The 25,074-nt window shown below is 37.5% G+C and overlaps 1 protein-coding gene across 4 annotated transcripts in view; it reads right to left on the reverse strand.

Moving 5' to 3' along the window:
• Window positions 1-25,074, reverse strand: part of NELL1 (neural EGFL like 1) — a 291,463-nt gene that overhangs the window by 121,765 nt on the left and 144,624 nt on the right. For all 4 annotated transcript variants that reach the window (XM_035328005.1, XM_035328007.1, XM_035328006.1 and 1 more), the window contains exon 13: window positions 22,400-22,525. In XM_035328005.1, coding sequence (XP_035183896.1) covers window positions 22,400-22,525 — 126 coding nt within the window. The remainder of the gene's footprint in view (window positions 1-22,399; window positions 22,526-25,074) is intronic.

The following is a 25,074-nucleotide window of genomic DNA, read 5'->3' on the forward strand; positions in this document are numbered from 1 at the left end:
AAACAAAATAATTTAATAAAAATTACTTAGACATGCAAACATCTCCATTAGACTAAATGAAAAAAAAAAAAAAAAAAATGATTGATTGAGGTTTATTCCAACAGGAAATTCTTCTCTAAGAGACTTCTACTTCAAATGCATGAAAAAGTCACTAGCAGTCACAGTGAAGTGACAGCAAACAGTATGTATTATTATACAAGTAAAACAGGAATTTAAGTACATGGTTATGCAAGCAAACTGATTATACAAGAAAGGTGTCTCCTCCATGAAAATTTAGCACAGAATTTTAGGGAGGATAGAGGCAATAACCTCATATCATCAAACACCATGGTAAGCACTGTAGAAATACACCAAAGATTCAAAGCAAGGATCACTAGGATACAAAGTCACGTATGTTTTTTTCTGGCTCCCTTTTCAGTGTTAACCAGCGGCTGACTCACTAATTACCCAAGGCCTCTCTGCTGCAGGTGGTAGGATACTGCACACAGCCTTTGGCAAACCATGTGGTAATTAGGAAGAGAAGCAAAACACCACACAAGGAACATCTTCCAAAATCAGTTTATAGAAGGCACAATGAAATTCCATGCTCAGCTTGAGTACCTAATACTGACAAAACCAGTCCATACAAATATGCATCCAAGAAGACCTAGGAAGCGAGATTAAATGACCACAAACAATGAAGGAAGCACAGAACTTCACGACTGCGGTTAGAAAATGTGAGACAAAGTCAAACAAAAGAGAGAAGATGTGAATCAAGCAATGGTGAATCTGGAAACTGCCTTTTCCTTCCAACAAAAAAGCAATATTAACATCTGCATAGCTAGGGATTTTAAATAAGCATCCAGGACACATAAATAAATAAATAAGAAATAAGAATAAAGGCATACCCTTTTTGTTTATTTGCTTTTTTAATTTTGTTTGTTTTAGTGTTATCCATATTTTCCATGTTTTTATACTATAGAATAACATCAGAATGGAAATCTAATTTTTTTTCCTTAGTGTTTTGTTTTTCAGGAAAGCAAACATCTATCTCTTCGATGATGTTGCTAGTTCTACAGAGCAAGTTGGCTGAAGAAGCATGTGTTTTTTGACAATCCTGTACTCTTCTGTTCATTGCTGTTTTTAAAAAGCAACTAAAAGGAGTATTTTAATTGGACTCAAAACCTGTGTCAGAAAGAATTTTTCCCTCTAATATCAAGGTGAAATACGAACACGGGAACTTCTTTTGCTCCATGCTATGGAAAAATGTGAAGATCAGCATGTATCAAAGGCCTACACTTATATCTTAAATTCCTTTTTCTTTCTGAATGATGCCCTTTAACTCTTCAGGACTGTCTGAAAGCACATGCCATGAGCATCAAGTATCTCAAATCCTCTCTATTTTACGTTATTTCCCCAATACTGTACCATCTATCCTTTGACCCTCTGTGCCCCACATTTTCTTTAACAAACCCTTCCCTCTAGTGGCCTCTTCACTGGTTTTACACAGAAGTCCTGAGGCCAGTCCTCAGCTGTGCAATGCCTACTGGCTCTGATGCAAGCTGTCCAACCTGAGCCTTCTCTTACCACCCAGCTCAACTCCTTGTTTATACATTCCCATCAGGAGAGCAGAACAAGCAGTCCTCCACACAGACTTGTTACTTCCAGTCCCCAAAATAAAATGTAATCAACCGTAAAGAAGCCTTTGCATTAATGCTGAACACTGGGAGGGAGGAAGGGCCTAGAACTAGAATGTGGTAACCTCTTCACCCCAAACAGTATCCACGCTCTAATAATGTCATTAAAATGTATTCCTATAAATAAGATGGTACCTCATTAAGGGAAGGTGAGAAAATGGTTGCAAGTCATCCAGAATGAAGAATAAATTCCACAATATGATCATCCTAAAATGGATTTTTTTAAAAAAATAGGGAAAACAAAGGAAAACAACCTCCACAAAACACCAGTACCTATGCGTATTACATGTTATTGTGTTGCTTAGAGTCTAATTACAACATATATTTCAGGGAAGAAGAGAAGGATTATAGAGAGCACTCCAGCACAGAGAAAGAAGAAATATTGCTGTTAGATAAACAGAGCACAGATCTTCCTACAGAACTTGCCTAGAGTTTGAGAAATCACAATGCAGCAGCAAACGCCTATGGCACAATCTGAATTCCACCCCTCTTCTCCTTAACTGTCTGCATGATTTGGTGACAAAGATACTTATGCTACCTCTTCTGTAAAGCACTGTTTAGAAAAGTGCTATGTCAGTGCAAAATTTACCTACTATATTGAATTTTATTTTTTTATTTTTTTATTTTTTTTTTTTACAATTTACACTTTCAAAACAAGAACAGGGAAGAGACCGCCTCTGGAATATTTGAACCACTTGAACAAAAAGGTAAGAATCTAGAACAACCTGACATATGTCAGTGTCAGGTAACAGGTAAACACTTTATATACTGGAACACTACTGACCTTTCAGGGATAGCTCATATATACAAAAGATAGCAAGTAATGAAGAGACAAATTTTAAAGGGTCGCTGGTGATCATGTACAAGGAACAGCTGAAACAAGTCCGACAAAAGCCCACTGGGAAAGCAATAGATGTAAACTTATCACAGGTTAGGCACTAGACAGACAATCACAGTAAAATTATTGGGAGGAAGGTGTCAGGAGGGATATATTCAGACATTGGCTTCAGAGACTTTATGTATGAAAAGGAAGAATAATAAAATGCTTTTATTATTTGAATGAAGACACATTTTACACAGCAAATAATAATCCTGCTCTAGATACTATCTCTAACCCTTACAAAGGCATTTTCTGTTTTCGTTGCCGATTTCCTAGATGAACAGCCCTATACAGAGAAGAAAAAAATGTTCTCCAGTTCCTCTGGAGCCTCCCCTTCATCACAGTGTCCTACAGGAGGGGGAATGAAAGGAAGCGATATAATTACAGCTGGAACGTAGTTTCGATAAAAACTATAATTTCAGTCCTTTAATATTTTCCATCTAAAGGGGCTCAAACCCAATTATTATCATTAGTGATCAGTGTCTTATGTGTCACTTCTGTGACACAGGTGACAGATGTCTGAAAACAGCAAATACTGTTGCAGAGAAGAGGTGTCTTTCCAAAGGATGTTGTACAAGTGCTGGTATCAGCACTAAATCAGCAATACAGAAATTAAGCAACTCTTTCCCATAGAAGGCAATGGAACCTTTTGATTTTAACCACTCCTTAGAAAACCTGAACACACAGACAGGGCCTGCGGCATCACGGTGATGAATTCCCCAGAGGAAATCTGCCACAAGCTCCCATACATACAGATTGGATGTCAGCCAGGAGCCCTCCATCTAATCTCCATTTTACAGTGAAAGCAGCAGCATCCCTGCGAATAACGCTGACAAGCATTCCAATGCTACAGGAAAAGATCACTGAATTACGATGTTAAAAATTAATAGCAATTTGAATAGTTAAATATTAATAGTTTAATTTGGAAGGAACAGAAGGGATTTCTTTTGATACTAATTTGACCCTTCATCCTAGGTGACCACGCTGCAAAGATGACAGGTGAAGCAAATTAGTGTAACAAAACAATCAGCTGGAACCACAAATTCAATTTCAATGGAATACCTTATGCCACTATAACTCAAGGGATTCATCTTGTGGGGTACACCTCACTGGGTTCACGTGCAGTTTAGAAAATTAATAGGATAAAAATGTGTTTCAAATATTTAACAAGAGACAAGATAAGGTCAACCAGGAATTCAGCTGAAAAATATACATAAAGAGCATTAATTCTTTTACCTCTCCTGTAATGACAGAAAAATAATATTTTTCAACCAGAAGGAACTTTTCTGATTAACAAATGTTTGGCACTGTAAGTATCCACACTGGGAAAGATGAATGATGTCAACTAGTCCTGTCACCAGTGATGCTACCAACACTGGCAAACCTGCTGCGTTTCCAAAGAGCTTACAAAAGCAGACATTCAAAGTAGGAAGAAAAGTTCAGTTGAGTTAACCATACAAGAGACCTGAACGACAACGCAGCCTAGTGTTAAATCCTTACTTCCAACAAGACATGGGTCAAGGTGGGGGCTTTTGGAAATAGCCCAACACAGCTCAGCAGGTCTTTGCCAAGGGGAATAGCAATGTGGGAATATAAGGAGAAAACAAACATCAGAAGATGCCTCCTTTCCTTTTCAAAGAACTTGAGTGAATAGCTATGGCACAATAAAGGAGAAATGCATCTTAAAAATTGAGTTGAACGTGGACAAATGATAGCTTAAGATGTGGCATCCTGCAAGAAAGAGTCAGCTATGCAAGGCATTTTCTAACTTCAGCGTTTCTCTAAAATTTCACTAGCCCAAGCATTTTGGGGGAAGTGGTATCTTCACACCGGCTGAGCCAATGGTTCATTTTGCACCCCACATTCAATCTTTTGTTTCTAACACAAAGAGCAGTGACGATGTTTGGCTTATAGTCCTATTTTCCATTCTCTTTCTGAACAATTCCTGGCAAAGATTCCTATTTTCTGTTTATTCCTTTGAAATACTTGGCATTATTACAGCCCATGACATGGTTTTGTAAGGTTTTCAAAAACCCTTTCAAAAAGAAAGGGTTATTATTCTGTGATGCTCACTGAGGGCCATTTTTTGCTTGAGAAGGCACAATATAAGTTGTATAGTAACAATATAGCTATCAAAAGATCATTAACTGCAGTAGGATTACCACCTCATTTTGGGATGGGCTTTTCTCAGTTTCTGTCTAGGCTGGGAGGGATCACCACACCTCTGGATCAATGCTGGTATCATAGCCATTGGGCCAGGCATGGGAATATAACAATATTAAAAGGTGATAAACAGCACCCCAGGAAAAAAAAAAAAAAAAAAAAAAAAAATTAGGGTCGTTCTGAACAATACGTACAATGGCAGAAACCTTCTAACTCAGATTTCAATCAGCTGTACACAGAAAGATGAAGAAGCAGAGGATTAAGATATGGATTATTATCCATTTGCTAATAAGAAAAGATACAGGAGGACTAAGCCATAGAATCAATATAACAGAATACAAATAACTTTATATTCTAAAAATGAGCTAATGAGTATAATGAGTAGCAAATACAACTTAGTACAAAAAAAAATTATAATATCGAGCTTCAAAAAAAGAATAAACTCAAATGAAAATGAACTGAGATGAATTAGATCAGAATATGTAACCATATTTTCTGTATTGTAAAATAAAAGCACTTACTTTGGTGACTGAAAATACCTAAACATACAAGAATATATCTCCACATGAACCACTGGAATTCTTAAGAAGTCTTTCATATGCTTTTCAGTTATTGTAAAATAAAGATAATATAGCATATAAAAAGCAGAGGAGTATCAGCAGCAACACTGCCTGCATTGACTCACAGATTCACAGGAAACTACAGAAAAAATGTAGACATCATTTTACAATGCCTGAAATTCTTATTTCACTAAGGATAAACTCTCCTGCCCTCCCACTACAGTTATAGGCAGTTTAAGGGTTAGCATTTGAACAGTTACAGACCAAAAGTTAAAAAAAAAAAAAAAAGTTTACAGACATTGATAGGAGCAAAAAAAAATCGCTGGAATAACTTTGTGTGTAATTTGTGCTTCATTCTAAAACTAAGGAAACTGATTCACAAAAATACTAAGATGTGCAATGCACTTTTCTTTTGAAGAATCTTGAAGGATTCAAGCGGAAATATTCTAGGACTATAATTATTATTGCTGCTGCTGTTGTCAAATACTCTGGATGTTGTTTTCCTCTGACTTTGTTGCTTCTAACTGATGGTTTAAGTCACATCAAGTTCACCTAATATAATTAGATTAGATATTCCATAATAACCTGACTGCCTTTCCAGAAACAATTTTACTTTTATCATGTTAAGTAATCATATTTTTATATTAGAGTTAAAAATGCAAGAACATTGAAAAGAAGGTATTGTGGCCAATTGAAATTATACCAACAAATAGCATCTGAAGGATTTAAACAGATAGCAGCAATTATCCTCTTCTTGGTGAAGCATGAATGTGATAAAAATGATTCTTTTTCTGAGATCACTAGAATATTCATGTATCTACTTAACTTTCTTCCTTGGAAGGTCCCATTTGTTTTCTTTAAAGAAACGAATAAAAAGATTTAAAAGATTATTATTATTCAGTACTAAGGAGAAAATGAACAGAAGCTTAACAAAGGTATGTTAAATGAGCAAAAGAATGCAGAAAATATTTTCCCCAATATTTATATATATATACATATATATATAAATAATAATATATATAAATATACATATAAGACTCTCTTGCTCGATGAAATGAAAGGCAAAATATCAGAGCGGACAGACAAATAGTCATTTTATAGAACATGTCTAACTGACATCTAAAGATTTCAGATGATATTGAACCCAATGATACTCAGAATAGAAGCTCTTTTATGCACATGAATAACATGAGTAGTTTAATCAGCAACAATTAATTAGGAAACTATTGAGCGTAACGTTTCAAGGAACAAAATGACCATTAGATGGAACGAAGGAAAGAGATTCCTATGATGTTCAACTTGCATGGAGGCCTATATTTTTTCTGAGGCAACCACATTTACTGTTAGAGAATAAATACTAGATCATCAGGAGTGCAAGATGCCAGTTTCTATTAAAAAGAAAAAACACAGATTTTAGACTGTTATTTGAAGAATTCTTGGGTAGGATAATATCCAGGATTAATTTATGCAGTAGGAGACATTCCAGTTTACACTACTTTCATTATTTGCTCTTCATGAGTTGGCCTGACAGATCAACTTTACATTCAATTTGGATGAGGGAAAAAGGAATTGTGTCCTGCTGGCCTTCTTGCCTTCATCTGAGGTTAGCAATCACCACATGCAGTGGTATAGAACTACTTGAATTGACTCAAGGTGGTGTTACACTAGAGGAAAACTTGAAAATGTATTATTCCATACCCTACTTTCTGCAGTCTTTAGCAAAAATAGAAAAGGCAGGTGTGTGGTTACCTATGAATCATGCAAGGATAGGCACCATTGAAGGCAAAGGATAGCATGGACTTCAAAGATTAGATTTGCATGTTCTTTGTCAGGAAGCATTGAGTAAAAGGGATTTTCTGATTTCTTAGCAGTAGAAATGCTGATGTGTTCTGCTGCCCTATATAAAGATTTAACATACTTAATGAACAAAAATGATAGTCTTCCATTTTAGGGAAAGCAAGTCACTGGGTAGAACTTATTAAATTTCTTGTAATAGTGGAGAGAATTTGTAATTTTAGTCTCTGTAATGCTGGTCTTAAAGAACTTCCAGAATAAATTTGACAAGTAGCATAAGTTAGCCTGTACAAGGCTGTACTAATTCAGTACTGCTGTACCATTTCAAACTACATTGTGCCATACAAGTGGACAATCTAGAAGAGGAATAGTTTGAGCTTATTCTTCCAGTAGCACGTCATCTATCCTGACAATGTTTGTTTCTAAAAAGTACTATTGCATCGAATTGTGATGCAATCAGAGAGTGAAAAATCTGTCATAGACAGCAGACTAACATTGCTTAAATGGCAAATCTGATATCTCTAAAAAAATACATTCAACACTAGGATTTCATAAGAACAATGATGAATAAAAATATGGTAAACACCACCACCTGTGTAAATTTAATAAGCTAAGAATTGCTCAAATAAGTGACTGTAGCTTTATGTTCCTCAGCGAAGACTTAATTAAAGAATATATTTTTAAAAAGGTTCAGAGACAATAACCCAAAGTGATGTTTTCAGAAAATACAGAGGAAAAGAGAAGGTCAGAAGACCTTTCTTGCACAAAATTATGGTGCCTGTAGAGCTGTCAGACAAGGAGAAACATAAGCAGTAGTCATTAAAGAAACTTATCCTCATGGAATTTCACACAGTAGAAATCTATTACAAGGTTTGTTGCTTTATTAAGCACTGCCACGGATTCTATTTTGTTTTGTTTCTTGGGGCTTTTTTTGCCTTTTTTTGCTTGAGAAAAAAAAAAAAAGAGAGAGAGATATTAAAAATACTAAAATACTAACAGTTCTAGGTCCAGACGTTTACAGAGTGGAAGTCCTCAGTCACTACTTAAACTTGCTTTCTATTCCCATGCAGCATATAGAAAGAGAGGCAGAAAAGTTCAAAGCAAAGTCCAAAATATATATAGTACAGAGTCCTTCTGGAGATTTCCTGACAACCCAGTACCCACATTAATGCTCACAAAAGAAAGAAATTAAAAATTTTGCAGCAGATGCTTAATACTTTGCAGGCTCAGATCCAGCTTGAGAAGTATTATTTCTGACTGGAGAGCCAGCACAGGCCTGCAGAAGCAATCCATGAGCACTCAGCAGCTCAGCACCTTACAGAAACTTTCTGATAAGTTAAGTAGTTAAGTTTTTCCTCAGTTTCTATGAGACATATCTATATATTGCTTTTATTTAGTACGCAGATCATGAACTGTTAAGAGCCGCACTATGCTAATAAGACAAGAATAAAAGCTTTTTCATTTTAATAGTGATGTATTCTTAAACCATCTGTTAAGGGAAAACCTATATAACTGGGACAATCTACAGCACAGGATTCAAAATTAATCTGTTAACATCCTTCAAGAGCTGTCTGAATGTACTCATACACCAAGCACAATAAGCACTTAACCTTCATGAAGCATTAGTTTCTCAAGTTCACTGTACTTCGCTAATCTGTTTTAATCTCAACATCTCTAACCATGTTAAGCACACTAAACTTTCCATTGGAACAGAAATTTGGACCATAAAGGCAGTTAACCCACTGAAATAACGTAAGAAGAACCAATATCTCTAAGGACTTCTGAAAAAATATCAGGTGAGGGCTTCACATTTCTAAAGAAGTAAGAAATCATTTTGTCAGTGAATTCATTAGCCTCTTTTCTCCAACACAAAACCAAAATCCACATAGAGTAATAACTGCCCTTGGTTCCCAAACCAATTTATGGATCCTGACAGGCAGTCTAATGGCACAGATGATTTTTAATAAATCAACAATCTCAGAGCACCAAATCAAAAGCAGCAGTGACTTAAAGAGAAATTTACTCTAAGTCTAGTTTGACGGGAGACCTGAATAAACATGTATAATTTGATTTCTACAAGCTATAAACCCAGCTTCTAGATTTTTCAGATTGCTAGGTAACCTCACTTTTAGCAACTTCAGTGTTGATTACTACCAGAGTATTTAGCCATATAATTATATATATATATATATATATATATATATATATAAACACACACACAAAAAATCCCTACTTATTTTTGCATTGAGTTCATTCCAAGTCAAAAATGCTTATTTAACCTTTTGTTTATAAAACATATGCAAAAAAGCTGGAAAAGGAGTCTACATAGATTACACAACTGAATATTAAAGGAGTGTTAAATTCTCCCATCTCATTATTGCTTTTTGTTTCTCAAGTTCCTTTAAAATAAAAAAGTTACATTCCCAATTCAATTAATGCCTTGGATTAAGTCTTTCCAGCTGACTTTTTATACAACTCCTTCAGTCTCTGTGCAATAAAGAAACCCATTGCTGCCTTTACAAGTATCATCAATAATGTTCAGCTGTGGGTATTCAATCACTGAGAATTGGTCATACATTTTAGCAATACCAGTTGGAACGCTGCTCAGTTGCCCTTAAAAAAGGTCCTTTCGGTGTCTTCTGAAAGCATCAACCATGAAAGATGTATGTATGTTTATACATTTCACTCTCACCAGTGCCCTAAGCAAACGATTCTGCAAGACGTACAATTTCTGTTACTGTCACACATTAAACATCAGCTAAGAATATAACTGTTATTGTTATTTTCATCTGTAACTTTTTCATTGTAATAAGCCCGGTCAGTGGTTCAAGTCTAAGAGCAGCAACACACAAAACTACGGAGAAGCCCTCATCATCAGATGCCATATATATTTTACATCAGCGTACGACCGTTACAGAGCCCACATCTGGGCAGAGAAGAGTCACTTGGACTGTGGATTTTGAATCTTCACCAGAAACTAAAATAAGCCTCATTTCCCAAGTGTGAAGTGATCAAAACTTAGTTGTGATTTTAGCATGCCAGGCAGAGAAACAGGGAAATTAATATGCTCTTAATGCATTAGGCTTCCCTTGTTCCTAGAAAGAAATAAATAACCCTAGTGCCTAAGACTGAACCTCAAGCTGGAGGCCTTTTAGTAACGAGAGATGTCATCCATATCACAGTGCACTCTTCCTCAAGAGGCACACTCTGGTCCATGCTCACATCATATGATCAGCTCCAGGATTTTGTTACGGTCTGAAAAACTTGATGTTTCCTGCACTATTGACAATGATCTGACATATCCTGTTAGTCCGCCCGTGCCTTGGGAGCTGGCAGTGTGCAGCCTCTCACAGAGTGGGGCTCATGCATGGGCGCCAGCCAGCATCGATCTGCTCCGCTAGGTCACAGAAAACCTGTAAGACATTTCAACTGAAGATCTCTGCATGTGCAAGCTCTTGATCCCAAAACTGGAGAGAGTACTGAAGATGCAGTGAGGCAATGAGTAAAAGGACCTACTCAGAAGAGAAGGATGCATGAAGTATTGCGAGATCAGATGGAGTCTATCTTCTTTCTTTCCCCATTTCTATTGAGAAGCGCATCTGAACACTGTAAAACCATACAAGACCGCGGCTTACCTTTTCTATTCATCAGTCACTTATAATTACAGACTGAGAGAGCTAGGGCTGTTCAGCCTGAAGGAGAGAAGGCTCCACAGGGACCTCATTGCAGCTTTTTGGTACTTAAAGAGGGTTTATAAAAAAAAGAGAGCAACTTTTTACTTGGGCAGATAATGACAGGGCAAGGGGGAATGGTTTTAAACTAAAAGCGGGGAGATTTAGATTAGATGTTAAGAGGAAATTATTCTTCACTCAGAGGACGGTAAGGCACTGGCACAGGTTGCCCAGAGAAGCTGTGGTTCCCCCATCCCTGGAGGTGTTCAAGGCCAGGCTGGATGGGGCCCTGTGTGTCCTGGTCTAGTGGGTGGCATCCCTGCCTATGGCTGGGGGGGTGGAACCAGGTGGTCTTCAAGGTCCCTTCCAACCCAAGCCATTCTATGATTCTGTATTTCTATGATTTTGCATAATGCATTTTAAGATTTGTGTAATTCTTACAAGCATTTAAAAAGTGCGGTAAAAGGGCAGAACGTTTATTTAGCTCTGTACTGAGTAGATACTGCTATCACATGCAATAAAGACAATGACATTTTATGTTGTGGTGGAATGTGATTACAGTTGGAATGTCCTTGCTTTATTGCAAAGCCACATTTATGGCCTAAGTAAAATATGGGATGCAGTTCAGGACTGGATAGATACCAAGGAATCCATCTGAAAGCAAGGCTCCAAAAACTCAGTGGATTCCTTCGCCCCTTTGTGGACTGCATATGTGCATAAATATGTACATTCTTAATTTACCGCTTGAAGAAGAATTTGCTATGCCAGATATTCCACATACCAATGAAAACATCTGTGCTATTTTAGAAGGAAAAAAAAAAAGGCAAGCCAAAAACTAGCAAAAAGGACAAACATTATTCGATAGTTCAGCATTATGAAAGCTTATGTACATTAATTTCTTCAAAATAGGACCTTCCATTATGAGAAGCACAAAGGAGTCTAAATCAAATCCCTACAATCCTGAAAATGTTTTGTAGCTTGGAAACTTTTCTTCACCATAAATAAATAAGAAACAAATATTTTACAGGTCATTAAGCTCTTTTTCTGTTTCACTCCTATACTTTGCTTCAGAGCCCTTTCTGCTATCATCTGCCATGGCAGGAAAGCCTTCACCCAAAACACCTAAATGATATTTTCTAAAAATGAACTTTATTTGTTAACTGTGAAAATAAAACATTCCAAGCATCAGCAATTAACTAATCGAATGATTAGCGAGGCTGGGTCATTCATTTGTCTAGTTCTGTCCCACTTCTCTAACAGTGAACAATGAAAGTTACTCCTGAGACAGTTACGGAGCCCCAGTTTGAGCAATTACTGCAAGCAATCATGTAACTGAACTGGAGTATTTTCATACTGTGAGGCAAAAAGCCTACAGTAGGAAGAATGAAAATATTAACTACAAAGTGAGACATCAAAGCATCTCTTTCCCACTCCCCTCTGTGCTATTCCCAAAGGCTGCATGTCTTAAGGACCAAGAAAGTCTGCTTGCCAGGGGCAGCTCCTCCACAGTCCTTAGAATTATTTTACCAGCCATTCAGAATGGCAATGCTACCAGAACTATGGTTATTCACTCAAGTTTACAAACACAGGAATTCATTTAAGTTAGAGGTTATAAGATGTACTAGCATTCACCTCCAAACATTACCCATACTAATTACCTATTTCAATATTCTTGTTGATGGACAGAACATAAAGGTGTTCCAAAAGCAGTACCAAACCACCCCAAAGGACAGACCACATTGCGCACCTTCACAGCAAGACGAACTCTGCCCCATCCACCACCCCTCTATAAACACATTTCTGCTGAATTTTATTATTATTATTAAAGTTATCTGGGAATCCACAGAATTAGTAAAGCAGGAGTTGGATAATTTACAACACATGCCTAAGTAGGGTTTACACAACCCCAGCCACTTCAAACGAAGAACACAGCCACCATTGAACCAGGGTCCTAAGGTCTTTTCAGTATCTAGGATTGCTCAGAAAGCAATTCTTTGATCGCTTGTATGCAGTAATTGATATTCAAAAATCAATCATTGTTAATAAAATATTAACTTTTCCCAATCAATATCCACACATCTATGAAATATGCAGCAAAGGTACAAAAATGATACCATACTGAAGCGAGAAATGTTAATGAAATAATTTTGTGTAAAATACACAGAGTAAGAAAGGAAAAAACAAGACTTGGAAAAACCTTTGTCATACATATTTCTCACTGCCAAATAAAATTTATCAGACATAAGCACCATGTACTTCATGGAAAAATTTCTGTTTAACTTAACAAGCTTCACATAATTCCTTTGTTTCAGAAATACAGGCCTTACTCTGCAAATCTTAAATCCAAGGAGCAAATACAAGACATAATAGTAGATCTGCTCCGTGCTGCACATTTCATGGATATGCCCGTTGTTCCTTGGCAGACTGGTCTCACCTACCATGGCACACTACCTTTCAGGAGGAAACCCCCAAGTCACACATCTGTCAAATCCAAGTTAATATACTGCAAGTCCCTGGTCCTTCTAGGGCTCTAGCAATGGCATCCCTGATCATTTCCATCATTTCTTAAATCTTTCTTAAATCAAAGTGGTAGGAATTTGGCACTCCCACACTCCACCAAGGAAGGACTCCCCTTCCTCAGCGTGGGATTTCTCTGGAAGAGATATGTATGTAAGTACCATACGCTACACAGATTTTGGTCACACCAGACCATAGATGCCACGCACAACATATACGTAAGCATAATGGAAAAGCATTTGAGCCTTTTTTCTGTAAGATTTCCTGACAGTAGCATGCTAGTCATTACTACCGCAAATAGACCAGCCATATAACCCATCCGTGCAGCACAATAAACACTGCACAGAATCTCTGTCTGGCCATTAGTCACCCAAGTAAAATTTCATCTTCATCTACTTGAACAATCTGTTTAAGCGGAAAAAATGATACAGCAAGGAAAATAGAGAATCCCTATCCAGCATGGTCAGTGTTGTGCCTAGCTAACCATCAGTAGATATGAACACAGCCTGGGAATCTGGTAAGTGGTATTGGTGGGTTAGGCCATATCTACCCATCTGAATTGCTGACCATATAGACACCATGCATCTTACTTGGGGTCATGCATTAGAGCTTCTTCCTTTACACATGCGCACCATCTTGCAGCTGAACACCAAAAAAAAAAAATAAAAAGCTTCACACCAAAAGGACGCTGTGGAGGGAGGAGGGTGGGGGCAGAGCACAGGCCCAGATCTTTCCGAGGGGAAAACATGAAGTTAGGATAAAAACTTGGAGTACTTCTGCACTGATTGGCTATGAGCCTAAAGGTTATTTTAGGTTAAAGACGGGAAGAGTATAACACATTCATGAAAAGTGGTTTTAAACATTAAAAAGCAAATAGGTCAAAGCGTTCTCCATGTTCACTGAGAACATGACAAAAGGTGACAGGCTTAAATTGTGACAATAGAGATTTAAGTTAGCCATTAAGCAAACCTTTCCAAATGGCTGAGTACAAGGGAGAGGGAAAGATGTTAAGGAATTCCTTGTTTTGTTTTGTGGTATTTTTTTCTCCTCTAAGAATGGGTGAGACTAAGGATGTTTTAGGTACTATGGATCCTGCCTTGAGGCAGGGTGGTGAACCAGATGTCCTTTCCATGATCAAGTTATTTCCATAATTTGGTAAGGGAGTGCAACCGAATGGTTTCTAGAATCAGGGTACCGTGTTGGGGGGAACGTATTCTTGTTTGAACAGATAAAATGACAAGCCCTGGCTGTTAGAGGTCCAAAAAGATCAGAATTTGATTGAATAACGTATTTCCCAAAATCAAGTTACACTCCTGAAGGCATCAACATCTACTGTGGAAGTGGATGAGTAAAAAATGAGAGCTTTTTGCTTCTATATCTGCTGACACTGATCCAGCATCCTCCGCATGTTTTCAAAACAGCATGTTCCCACTAACACATTGGTGTGGTGGCTCTCCATTCTAGCTCTCACCTCGTGAACCATTTGTAGTAATTGCTAGGTATAGGGCAGAGATCAAGAATTCACAGACCACAGAAATTGATCTAGTCCTGTTGAATCAAGAACAAATCCTCCGTAAGGGAGCTCAGTACAAACGCTGACAGGGTGACATGGAAAAAATTACCCTTACCTGTTCTTTAGAAAGACAATTTCATTTATGAGTCTTGCATGAGTATTAAACCAAAATCATGATTTTTAAGCCACTGAGCATGCACATGCAATTTGAAATACTAAGTTACAGCATACACACCAGCACCAAAGGTTGCACCTAAGAAATCATGTAAAAATGCTAATTATCCCTAAGTCCAGAAATACAGCTATCAGCATGACTTGTGGTCAGCTGTTTAATTAATTTTACTATTAATAAAGTTAGAGAAAATCAATGTGTCAGAAGGACTTGAAAGGATTACCAACTATTCTGGACAAATTAGCAACACATCCATGCCTCAAGCACAAGAAAGCACAAAGATGTTTAATTAAACTATTTACCAGTGAGAAATTTAAATCACTATAAATATTACATTTTGAGCACATTTTTCCCCAGATTGAAAGCACTTAGAAGCTACTAATATGCAGTTTCCCAATGGCATTTTTTAAAGGAAGGAATGTAAAAAGTGTTGCAGTTAAATCTACTAAATGAAGGTGACGTCAGGAACAACAGAACATAACATAGCATTTAAAAAGTAGAGGACAGAATAATGCGATTCTTAAGTAACAAAAGATGTTACAGAACTTCGTGGAAAGAAGATGGAGAAGATTTACAACACGAAGGTCACATGGTTACTCAAGGCCTGTGCACATTGTGCTTCGATGAATCGCTATTGTTCCCGTGAAAATACTGATCCTTGTTGGTATGTCTGTTTTTCCCACACCTCATTTTTCAGACTCCCTTTACTAGAATCTTCAAAGCTGCCAGTGTCACATTTGTGCCACCATGAATTTGGGTTAGATGCTCCACTTCTCTTTACCTCAACTACCCTTTTTCCAAAACAGCAATTAAATACTTATCAGCTGTCCAGGGATGCACTGAAAAGCTACCTTATCCTTGTTAATACAGCATTTTCCAACAGTACAAAAGAATTACCCTGTTTAGTATTATTATTAATAGAGCTTCCCTGTGGCAAGAGTGCACTAGTTATCTCTCTATGGGACTTACCTAAAGGCAAAATGAATGCAACTGAAAGCTTTCCATTGAGTCAATGGGTTTTGAGTCAAGACCTGTGCCAGTATCAGTCATCTGACATGGATTCACTCTGCTTTTGTTTTGCTGGATTGACTCAGTATTCTTCTAGTCATCCGTTGACTTGTCAAGCAGAGCAAACAAATGCTCTCTAATGCAGGCAATACTCACCAGTACATAGATTACCTGCTGCTGAACTTGGCCAACAGCTCTCTTAGGGACTTGAAACAAATGTTGCTGCATTTCAAGCCACCTAAATCTAAACGTTTTCCTTCACAGTTCTGGGAACAGAGATGCTATTGACTGTAGTTCAAACAAAAGAGTACTGCTTAACACTGAGAGCTAATTCCTGTCCTGCCTTTTAGCACTTGACACATAAGGGCCTTGGGAAAGAAAAGGGTGGCATCAGAGTGTTTTGTGCCTGCTGAGTTAATACAATCATAGCAACATCCATTCAGGGTTACTTAAAACCCGTTTCCAAATGCATTTGGAGATGTCCAAGTATTGCCCTGAAGATCGCTGCAGCAAGACAACAAGCACGCAAATCAAGTTCACGGAAGGACAATGGGCTGTCCTCAGAGTGTAGAGGACAGAGTGGACTCCAAAGCAGGGAATGCTTCAGAGCAGTGTATATTAATATATTAGCTAACAGAATCAGGAGGGTCCAGATCTTACTGAGATCCTTATCCCCAGTAGTATCCACTGTGCTGAACATCGGCTACCTAATCAATAAATGGGGATACATAACTATGACCTAAACTCAATATTTTTCATGTTTCTTTTAAAATTATGTCATGCTAGGTAAGATATCCACCAGTGATATACTTTAGAACAGCAACATCTGAAGAGGGCACTTCCCCTGAACGTGCCTGAAAACAATTCCACGACAGACCTATCTTGACTGCCTACTGACCCAGATTTCACGTTTTCAGCTAGCAGGCATGTTTATTTTGTCCATCATTTTAATAGTGGTAACATTTACTTACTGACCTCTGAACATGCAAGACCCTGCACAATACTTGGAAAGTCCAAGTGCCACAACAAAAATATTAATGTTTCTTTCTTGAATGCTAATTTAGTTCACCTAAAAGGAGGAGGTAGAAAAGAGGGTCAGTAGATTAGATTGCAGTAACAGCACTTTCTTTCCAAGAGTGACTATATTATCAATTGGCTGCCTAAAAGCTTCTATTCAGGTCTTTTTGAAACACACACCGTGGTTCGGGATGAGAGGCCAGGAGCCTGCCCTTTGAGATTGCCACTTCGCCACTGTGAAGCTTGCTGCATTATTAGTATTATTATGGGGTCAAATACACCATCTTGAACCTGACAGGTAAACTCCAGCAACAAAAATCTCAAGGCATCAATTTCAGTGATAGCAAACAATTGGAACAATTTTTGCTGTAACCATTGCAGGAAATTTCCGCAGTTGAGTTACCTTTCTTGGATGGGGGAGGGGAAGAAGGAAGAGCAGGAGAAGGGAACTGCTGTTTTTTTTTTTTTTTTTTTTTTCCTTGAAATTTAGATTTTGCAGAACTCCACATCTGCCTATGCTTTAAGCACTATCTTTCAAATACGCTACATTGGAAAGATTGCTATATATGCTTGCATGTTCACAGCCAACATACTGCAGAAAGGCTTGTTCTGAAAGGGCACTGTATTCAAAACGGAATGCTCCTCCAGAAAGTACCAGAAATAGTGAGGGGGCTTATGAGAGGACCCTTCCGAACCATTAGGTTTCCCTACTTTCTTTTGCCTACCCATACTGTAAATCAAATTAACATATAAACTACAGATTAAGAAACATTTAAATTCTAAGGGTTTTTTTTGTTTGTTTGTTTTTGTTTTTTTAAACAGTATATTTCTGTGTAACATCAATTTTTCCATAGGATGAAAATGCAAACTCACATATTTTCAAAATACTTGCTGTGGTAGGTAAAGGCTTGTCTTTTCCAAATAATGCTTTAGTGACTATTTGCTTATAGAAGCCAAAAGTAAGAGAAGTTCTGTGAATGCTATCACAAAATGAGGACTGAGAAAGGGTTAAAGGCACAGTCCAATAGTCAAACATCATGCAGAACTGCACAAGCCCCCAGTAAAATCTGGAGTTTGGTTTCTTTCATTCAGGAAGAACACGTCAGACTAGATTGGTGCATAAAGAGGAAAATGTTTTCATATAGCTTGCAACACATTTTGGCAGAACATGCCACTGACACATGCTGAGTGGCCACATAGCTTTCCATCCTATTTTTGAGTAGATGTCCCCAGGACAAAATTGGGAACGTAACTCTGAAGCCAAAGGAAGCTCCTTCACTTAGCTGGTGGACACTGAGTTATAAGAGCAGTAAAGAAAAAAAAAAAAAAAATACTTGCATTCTCATTTGCAAGTTCAAATGCAACTATAAAACAAAAACAAACAAGAAACAACTTAGAATGACTGCTAGATTTGATCAAGTTTTCGGTGTCCCATGTGGCCCCAAGGAAAACATTGAGAAATAAGAACGTATTTCTTTAAATGGTTATCACAGCTGTTAATGATATTTAAAGCGATGTTATAAAAAGTATGTAGAAGGACTCTTTACTTGGGTAGATAATGATGCGACAAGGGGAAATGCTTTTTAACTAAAAGATGGGAGATTTACATTAGAGATTAGAAGGAAATGTTTCACTCAGAGGGTGGTGGGACACTGGAACAGGTGGCCCAGAGAGTTTGTGGTTGCCCTGTCCCTGGAGGTGTTCAAGACCAGGTTAGATGAGGCCCTCAGCAACCTAATCTAGTGGGTGGCATGCCTGCCCTATGGCAGGAGGGTTAGAATTAGATGATCCTTGAGATCCCTTCCAACCCAGGCCATTCTATGATTCTATGTTAAAGGCCAGGTATTTTTATCACTATTATCTTCATAGAAAATGCCAGTAATATGCATAAACAGATGAGACCCATCTACACAATTTCTTCTTCATGTCACCAAAATATGTCTAGTTTATAGGGATAACTTAAAGCCTATTATTATAAAACAGCATTTGCTCACTTGATTCAATGGCAGTGAGGCATAAAAACAATATATTGTTTCCAAATGAAGAAGAAGAGACCTACACACACACTTCCAAACTCATACCGGAAAACAGATGCAGCCCACCAGAAATAGAAATACATTTTTAATATGAAATTTATAATGTTTTAAAAAGCATTTGAAGCAAACACTCATAATGCTACGTTAGAGAAAAGCAATCCAAGAGAACTTATTTTTCAGCAAGCAAGAAGAGCAAAGAACTGTGGAAGTCAATAAAACGCTTTAAATCAGTAGATTCCAGTAAACAAGAATATCCGGAGCAGCAAATCTTGCTGCCATTTTCAGAACGGGCAGGACTGTGATTTACCTGAGAACAGCTAAACAACCTGTCAGTGTCATGGGAAGAGAGTGAAAGAAGCTTCCTGTTCAAAGGTAACTTCTCTTAATAAAACCATCTTTCATTGAATGACTTAATTAACAACATTCACAACTCCAAGCTCCAGGAATAGGAAAGCACAAAACCATAAATAAATCTTTCTTTCATTAATCTACTTTTCCTGGTCCAAGCTATCGCTAGGCTGATTAACCCATCACAAAATAGCATGTAGTAAACCTCAGCACGCCAGGTCTTCTGCTTATACAATACTTAAAATTGATTATACACAAAAATATCCACTACTCATTTTAAATAATATTTCAGATTTTAATATCATTGTAGACTTCATTCAGAATATTTATTTTTTTTTTTTTTTACTACTTTGTCTGTGTGACTGCTTTTGCTAAGGACTCAGCACAACTTCCAATACAGGAGCTTTTTTACAGATAACATTGGAAATTACTGCCCCAATAGTTCTTGCAATCAGAACCAAGAAACATTATTCAACAAATGTTTGGAAGAAGAAAAAAAAGTTTAATCAACAGCAAAACAGTAGAAATGTGTTTAATATGAGAAAAGACACAAGAAACAGAATATTTAAAATTCAGCAATATGCAAATTAAACATCTCATTTTGCTCAGTTCAAGTTGACCTAGCATTTCAATTTTCACTTCATTTCTTTTTGAAAAGATAAAAACCCCGCTACCAAATTGAAATATGCTGTTCAGTTCAAAAGAACTGTTTCTCACTCAAGGCTTCCACAAATCACTGCTTCTCAACTTTTGAAAGCCACCAGAGCTAAGGGGCCAGCAGGCATAGCGCTGGACAGAAATACAGAACTCTTTCAATAGCCCACACCTCAGTCAAGGACTCTTTCTACCTCGATGAATTGGAGTCAGTCTTCCCAAAGAATGATACTTCTTACTCTGGAAATACCTCTGCTTTTGAGTCAACATATTGTAAAACCCATGCAAAGCTGTACACATGCCTTAAGCATTTACATTTGAAACTCCTTAACCTTTAACTTGAGCCTATTACAGCCTGATCCCACATACACAATATTCAACTGCAATCTGAATGCTAATTCACTCAGCTTTCAGATTTGTCCCCAAATGCGTAGTTCAATAAGAGATAATTTCTCATTTCTTTCAATGGAAAAACTAAAAAGGCATTAATAGCTAGAATCTATTTTGCTCATGTCTGCTATACAATGGTGCTAGCATGAGAGGAAACTAGTTAAGTATTTGCTACCTGCTTTTTTTCTTCTATTGCATTATTTTAAATACATTTATTACTGCAACATGCTGTTATTCGTAGATACAACAGACAATGAACCAAGTTTCTCAGTTACATTGCATACTCACTGTGCTTTGTAACTGTGATGTCAAAAGAAGTCATTTTAGTAAAATAACAAAAAGTGCAAGAAATATTTGTCTCTCTTTACATTCTTTCTTACACAGGTCCTGGATTTTTTTTACGTGTTTGCATGCATGCACATTAAACGAATGTTCACTGACTACTGTAAAGCAACTCGTCTTACTAACGCACAGGTTTGCTGTAAATCACAAATACCCTACTTTCTAAAAGATTTGCATGCCTAATGATACTGCCTTGCCAGAAGGAAAGGAACATTAGAAAATTAGTAGCGCATATATGGAAAACAAGTGGCAATTATCAAAAACACTGAAGGCTGCTACCTCACACAGCAGTCACACACAATGAAGTTTACGTTCTGAAACTTTTCTGACACATAAAAGATGAAGAAAAACTCCAAGGACAGAATTTATATAGAAATAATGACTCTCTGGGCCAACTAAGAATCAGTTTCCTGGCAACTATTTAGTATCAGCCTCCCTCAAGAGGTGAGCGGGACCTCCTGAAGTTTTTATGAACCACACCATCATGGCTCCAAGACATGTTGTCATCATTAAAGTCAACATTTACTATGACCTTCCCCTAAGGACAAGAAGAGCATTACAATGTAATTATTCTGGGCTGGAAATCATTCTCATATTGAATACTCCTGTGCCATCCTTCCACTTGAGAGAATAGCTCATCTAACACAATTCTAAACCTGGTATTGTGTCAAGCTTGCTTATTTCCATTTCAATAAATCTGTCTGATATTTTCTTTCCTTGCCAGACAGGTGCACCATGAATGCTGAGATCAGCCTTTCTGGAAGATTGTGACTGACAGATGTTATCCACATAAGTATAGTTGACCAAGGCATCTCAGTAACTTCTCACATTTGTACTAAAGATTGCCAGGGAAGGTTTCTTAAAAACCTGTGGATAGAAATGAGACCTATCTACCTTTTCCTAACAATTTTTAGAGCTCATTTTGCTGACAAGTATTAAAAAAAACAAACAAACAAACAAAAAAAAAAGTATAACTGGATTTATTATCTAATGCTAGTGTATCACCTCTTTTCTAAATAACGTGCAGTAGAGCTGGAGACATTAATTCTCAGCATTAACAGCAACAATTTTCACACCATGTAATGATACGTTTTCAATTTTGTTTTTATATATTTATCTCAGCTTTGTCTACAAAAAAAATCCTCCTAGCTCATTTCTGATGTTTCAATCCATTGACCAGTTTATACTATACGTAATAAAACATTTCTTCTCCCTACGCGTGAACCCTTTTCACGTCCTTGCTAAAATCAAGCAGGTCCAATGGTTCCAATGGTTATTCTCCCGTGAAGAGGCAGGACTGAAACTTTGGAGTAAGGTGATGGGCACATCAATGCTAGGAACATGACATGATCTGATCTCCAGCTGTCCACCTCACATGCAATCCAGAGGTAGGACATGAAGGGACAATGTCCTGGTTGACAACAGCACTCAGGTGCATGCATCACAAAGCTTCCTGAGCCACCCTCCAGTTCATCCCAAAGGGTGCTTACGTAGGAAACGTACCTCATACCATTTTTATCTATCACGCTTGCGTCTATTATACCAGCTGTGGGTCAACTAGTACATTGCTTTTGGTATGGCCTGGGGACTTACTAGAAAGTGAGGAATACACAAAGCACACAGAGTATAACACTATTGTTATATAGGGAAGAGCTCACCTGTACATGAGAAATCATCTACTCGGACATATCCCTTGACGCAGTCACAACGATAGGATCCAGGCAAATTAACACACACAGTATTGGCATGACAGTAATGCATCTTGGCAGCACACTCATCAATATCTGCAGGGAAGAAGAACCAAGGAAAGTCACAGTCAGGCTCAGTTAAATAAATAATATGACATAACATTAAAATAAGAGAAGATAAATTTCATTTCCAACTCCAAATGTGATCTTGTTTAACTCCAGCATTAAAGAACAAAGAACAAAGCAAATTTAGTGGAAAATTCTTCCTTAAAATAGAGTCAAACTCTTGCAACACAGTAATAAAGTGTTTCCTTTCCTTGCTCTTAATAAAAAATGGAAAAATATTTTTTCTTAAATTAAAACTCTGGAAAAGTAACACAAACTTTTTTTTTTTTTTTACATTAATTAAAAACCAAACTGATACAGTTTTCAAATGCATAAAACAGTATCAGAAATATGCAACACTGGGAATTCCAACTCTGACTCATAGGTAGCCAAAATTATTAAGGCATGGTAACTCTGCACAACATGCTACTGGTTGTAATGCCGAACAGATATGGCATGACAATAAGGCAAATTCAAATGAAGAGCTGATCAGTGGGTATTCCAGCTCTGTGAAACAAATTTCTGCTCCAGGAACAGAACAGCACTGTTACTGGACAGCACTGTTCAGCACTATTAGTGAACAGCACTCTGCTCTGCTTCCACATCCCACACAGGCAGAAGATCAAGGCAGTTGCCTAAGACCATTTTTAGCTTACTCTGTTATCCCAATTAAAAAAAAAAAAAAAAAAAAAAAAAAAAAAAAAAAAACGATAACTTAGGAATGGCAGTAGTTTCGCCTCATATCTCTGTTTGCTTGAGCAATGTCTCCTGCTATTGCAAACCCAAAATTCAAAATTATTGTTTTCACAATGGAGAATAAACCTATCATTTACTAGCCTGTCTAAATATCCCAAAGTGATACTGTAAACTGTAAAATATTCTCCCTTCCTTCCCCACAAAACCAGATATTACACTGAAGAATTCTCTCTCCTTTTTTTTTTTTTTTTTCCTCAGCAGGATAGGTTTTCTGCTTAGTAGCACAGATTTTACATAAAGTAATTCATGGCTTTCAAAAGATTAATTCTAGTATTACATATGTTCACACAAAAGAAAAAAGAATCAGACTCATTTTTCCCGTATCTCATCTTTCTCCTTGTTATTGATTGCTCACACTCAATAAAGTTAGTAACTAATAACATAGCTGGAGAACTTCTTTAGCTGATGAAGTTCAGATGAGCTGGTCACTCCACAGTGTGGTCTCCTAGCACGCCCCTCTGCGAAGCCACATGCAGACACCAAGCTACAGACTCCCTCAGCCCTTGCCACATGGTGCTTAAGGAGATTCAATAGCAGTGCTGATAGGGGTTAGTACAATGTTGCCAGCATTTCATCTCTGAAGGGGGGGGCCTTAATTGTGCAAATATTAAGTTGCTTAGTTGCTTAAATTCAGGTAACGTATTTAACTTCCCTGAACAGCAGTAGCTGCAGTAGAAATACTCCCATGTTTTCCAGCCTTGACAACAAAACCCATGCCAGCTCTGCTTACACTTTGTATATACCACAGATGCCTGTCCAGCAGGAACTATGAACTAAATCACCTCACGTTGGCCACCAAACAGCTATCAGTTGGGACTGATTTTCAACCACTACCAACTTGGGCTGAATTAGAAATGATGGCCTGGAGGCATGACTTTGTATACCACTGCAAACACCTTGAACTACCTCGCTCCTGCATTTCTGTTTTTTCTGTTGCAGTGACACTTGATGAAATGAATTTTAAAAAGTCAGAGGCATCAATATACAGAAGATAAAAGCCAAGAAAAATCCTCCCACACGTCTTGTTATCACACCACCGAGTGCCATAGCCACTTGGGAAACACTCAGGTGTTGATGTGTGTTCACACTGTTCTGCTTGCAGACTCTTTTTAATGGGCTTTTGGAATATAGCTTTGAGGAGTTTTATTCTTGCATATCTAATAATTTTCTGGCATTAAAGGGAGAGGAATGAAAAGATGTCTGAAAATAAATCCAAAAAATCTAAATAGCAATGAATTCTCTTGAAAATTAACCTGATGTGCTTCTACCCTCTATCCCCAGCTTCCTCCCCAAATTCACTGGACAACAATCCTCCTCTTTCTTCCCCCAAAGAGAAGTGAGAGGATTAAAACTCTCAAAGGTGGAGGAACTGAACTGTAACACCAAATATGAGAATTTGCAGGCATAAAAGAAAATCCACAACCGATATAAATTTCTCAAAAGGAGAGTAAGAACTTGAATTGATGGCTTAACTATAAATAGAGGAACTGAGAACAACCAACACTGGGTTTCAGCAGAAGTCCTCGAGTCCAGGAAGAACTGGGCCTAACAAAAGAAGCAGAAGGAAGAAAAGATCCCTCTCTTCAAACTTTGCTCGTTTAACTCTTTTCATAGTGTTTCTCTGTGCATTTCCCATATATTTTCCAGTGTTTCACATATTCTTTTACCCTTGCAGTATTAACCTTCTACTAACACGTTTCCTTTAAGGAGAGTAATATTGAGAGGTCAAAACCACCAGTAGTAATTTGTTATTAAAGCCTAAAGGGCAATGCTAAAGCTGTTGT

The sequence above is a fragment of the Oxyura jamaicensis genome, chromosome 5 (genome assembly GCF_011077185.1).
Source record: "Oxyura jamaicensis isolate SHBP4307 breed ruddy duck chromosome 5, BPBGC_Ojam_1.0, whole genome shotgun sequence".
In the NCBI taxonomy this organism is placed as follows: Eukaryota; Metazoa; Chordata; class Aves; order Anseriformes; family Anatidae; genus Oxyura; species Oxyura jamaicensis.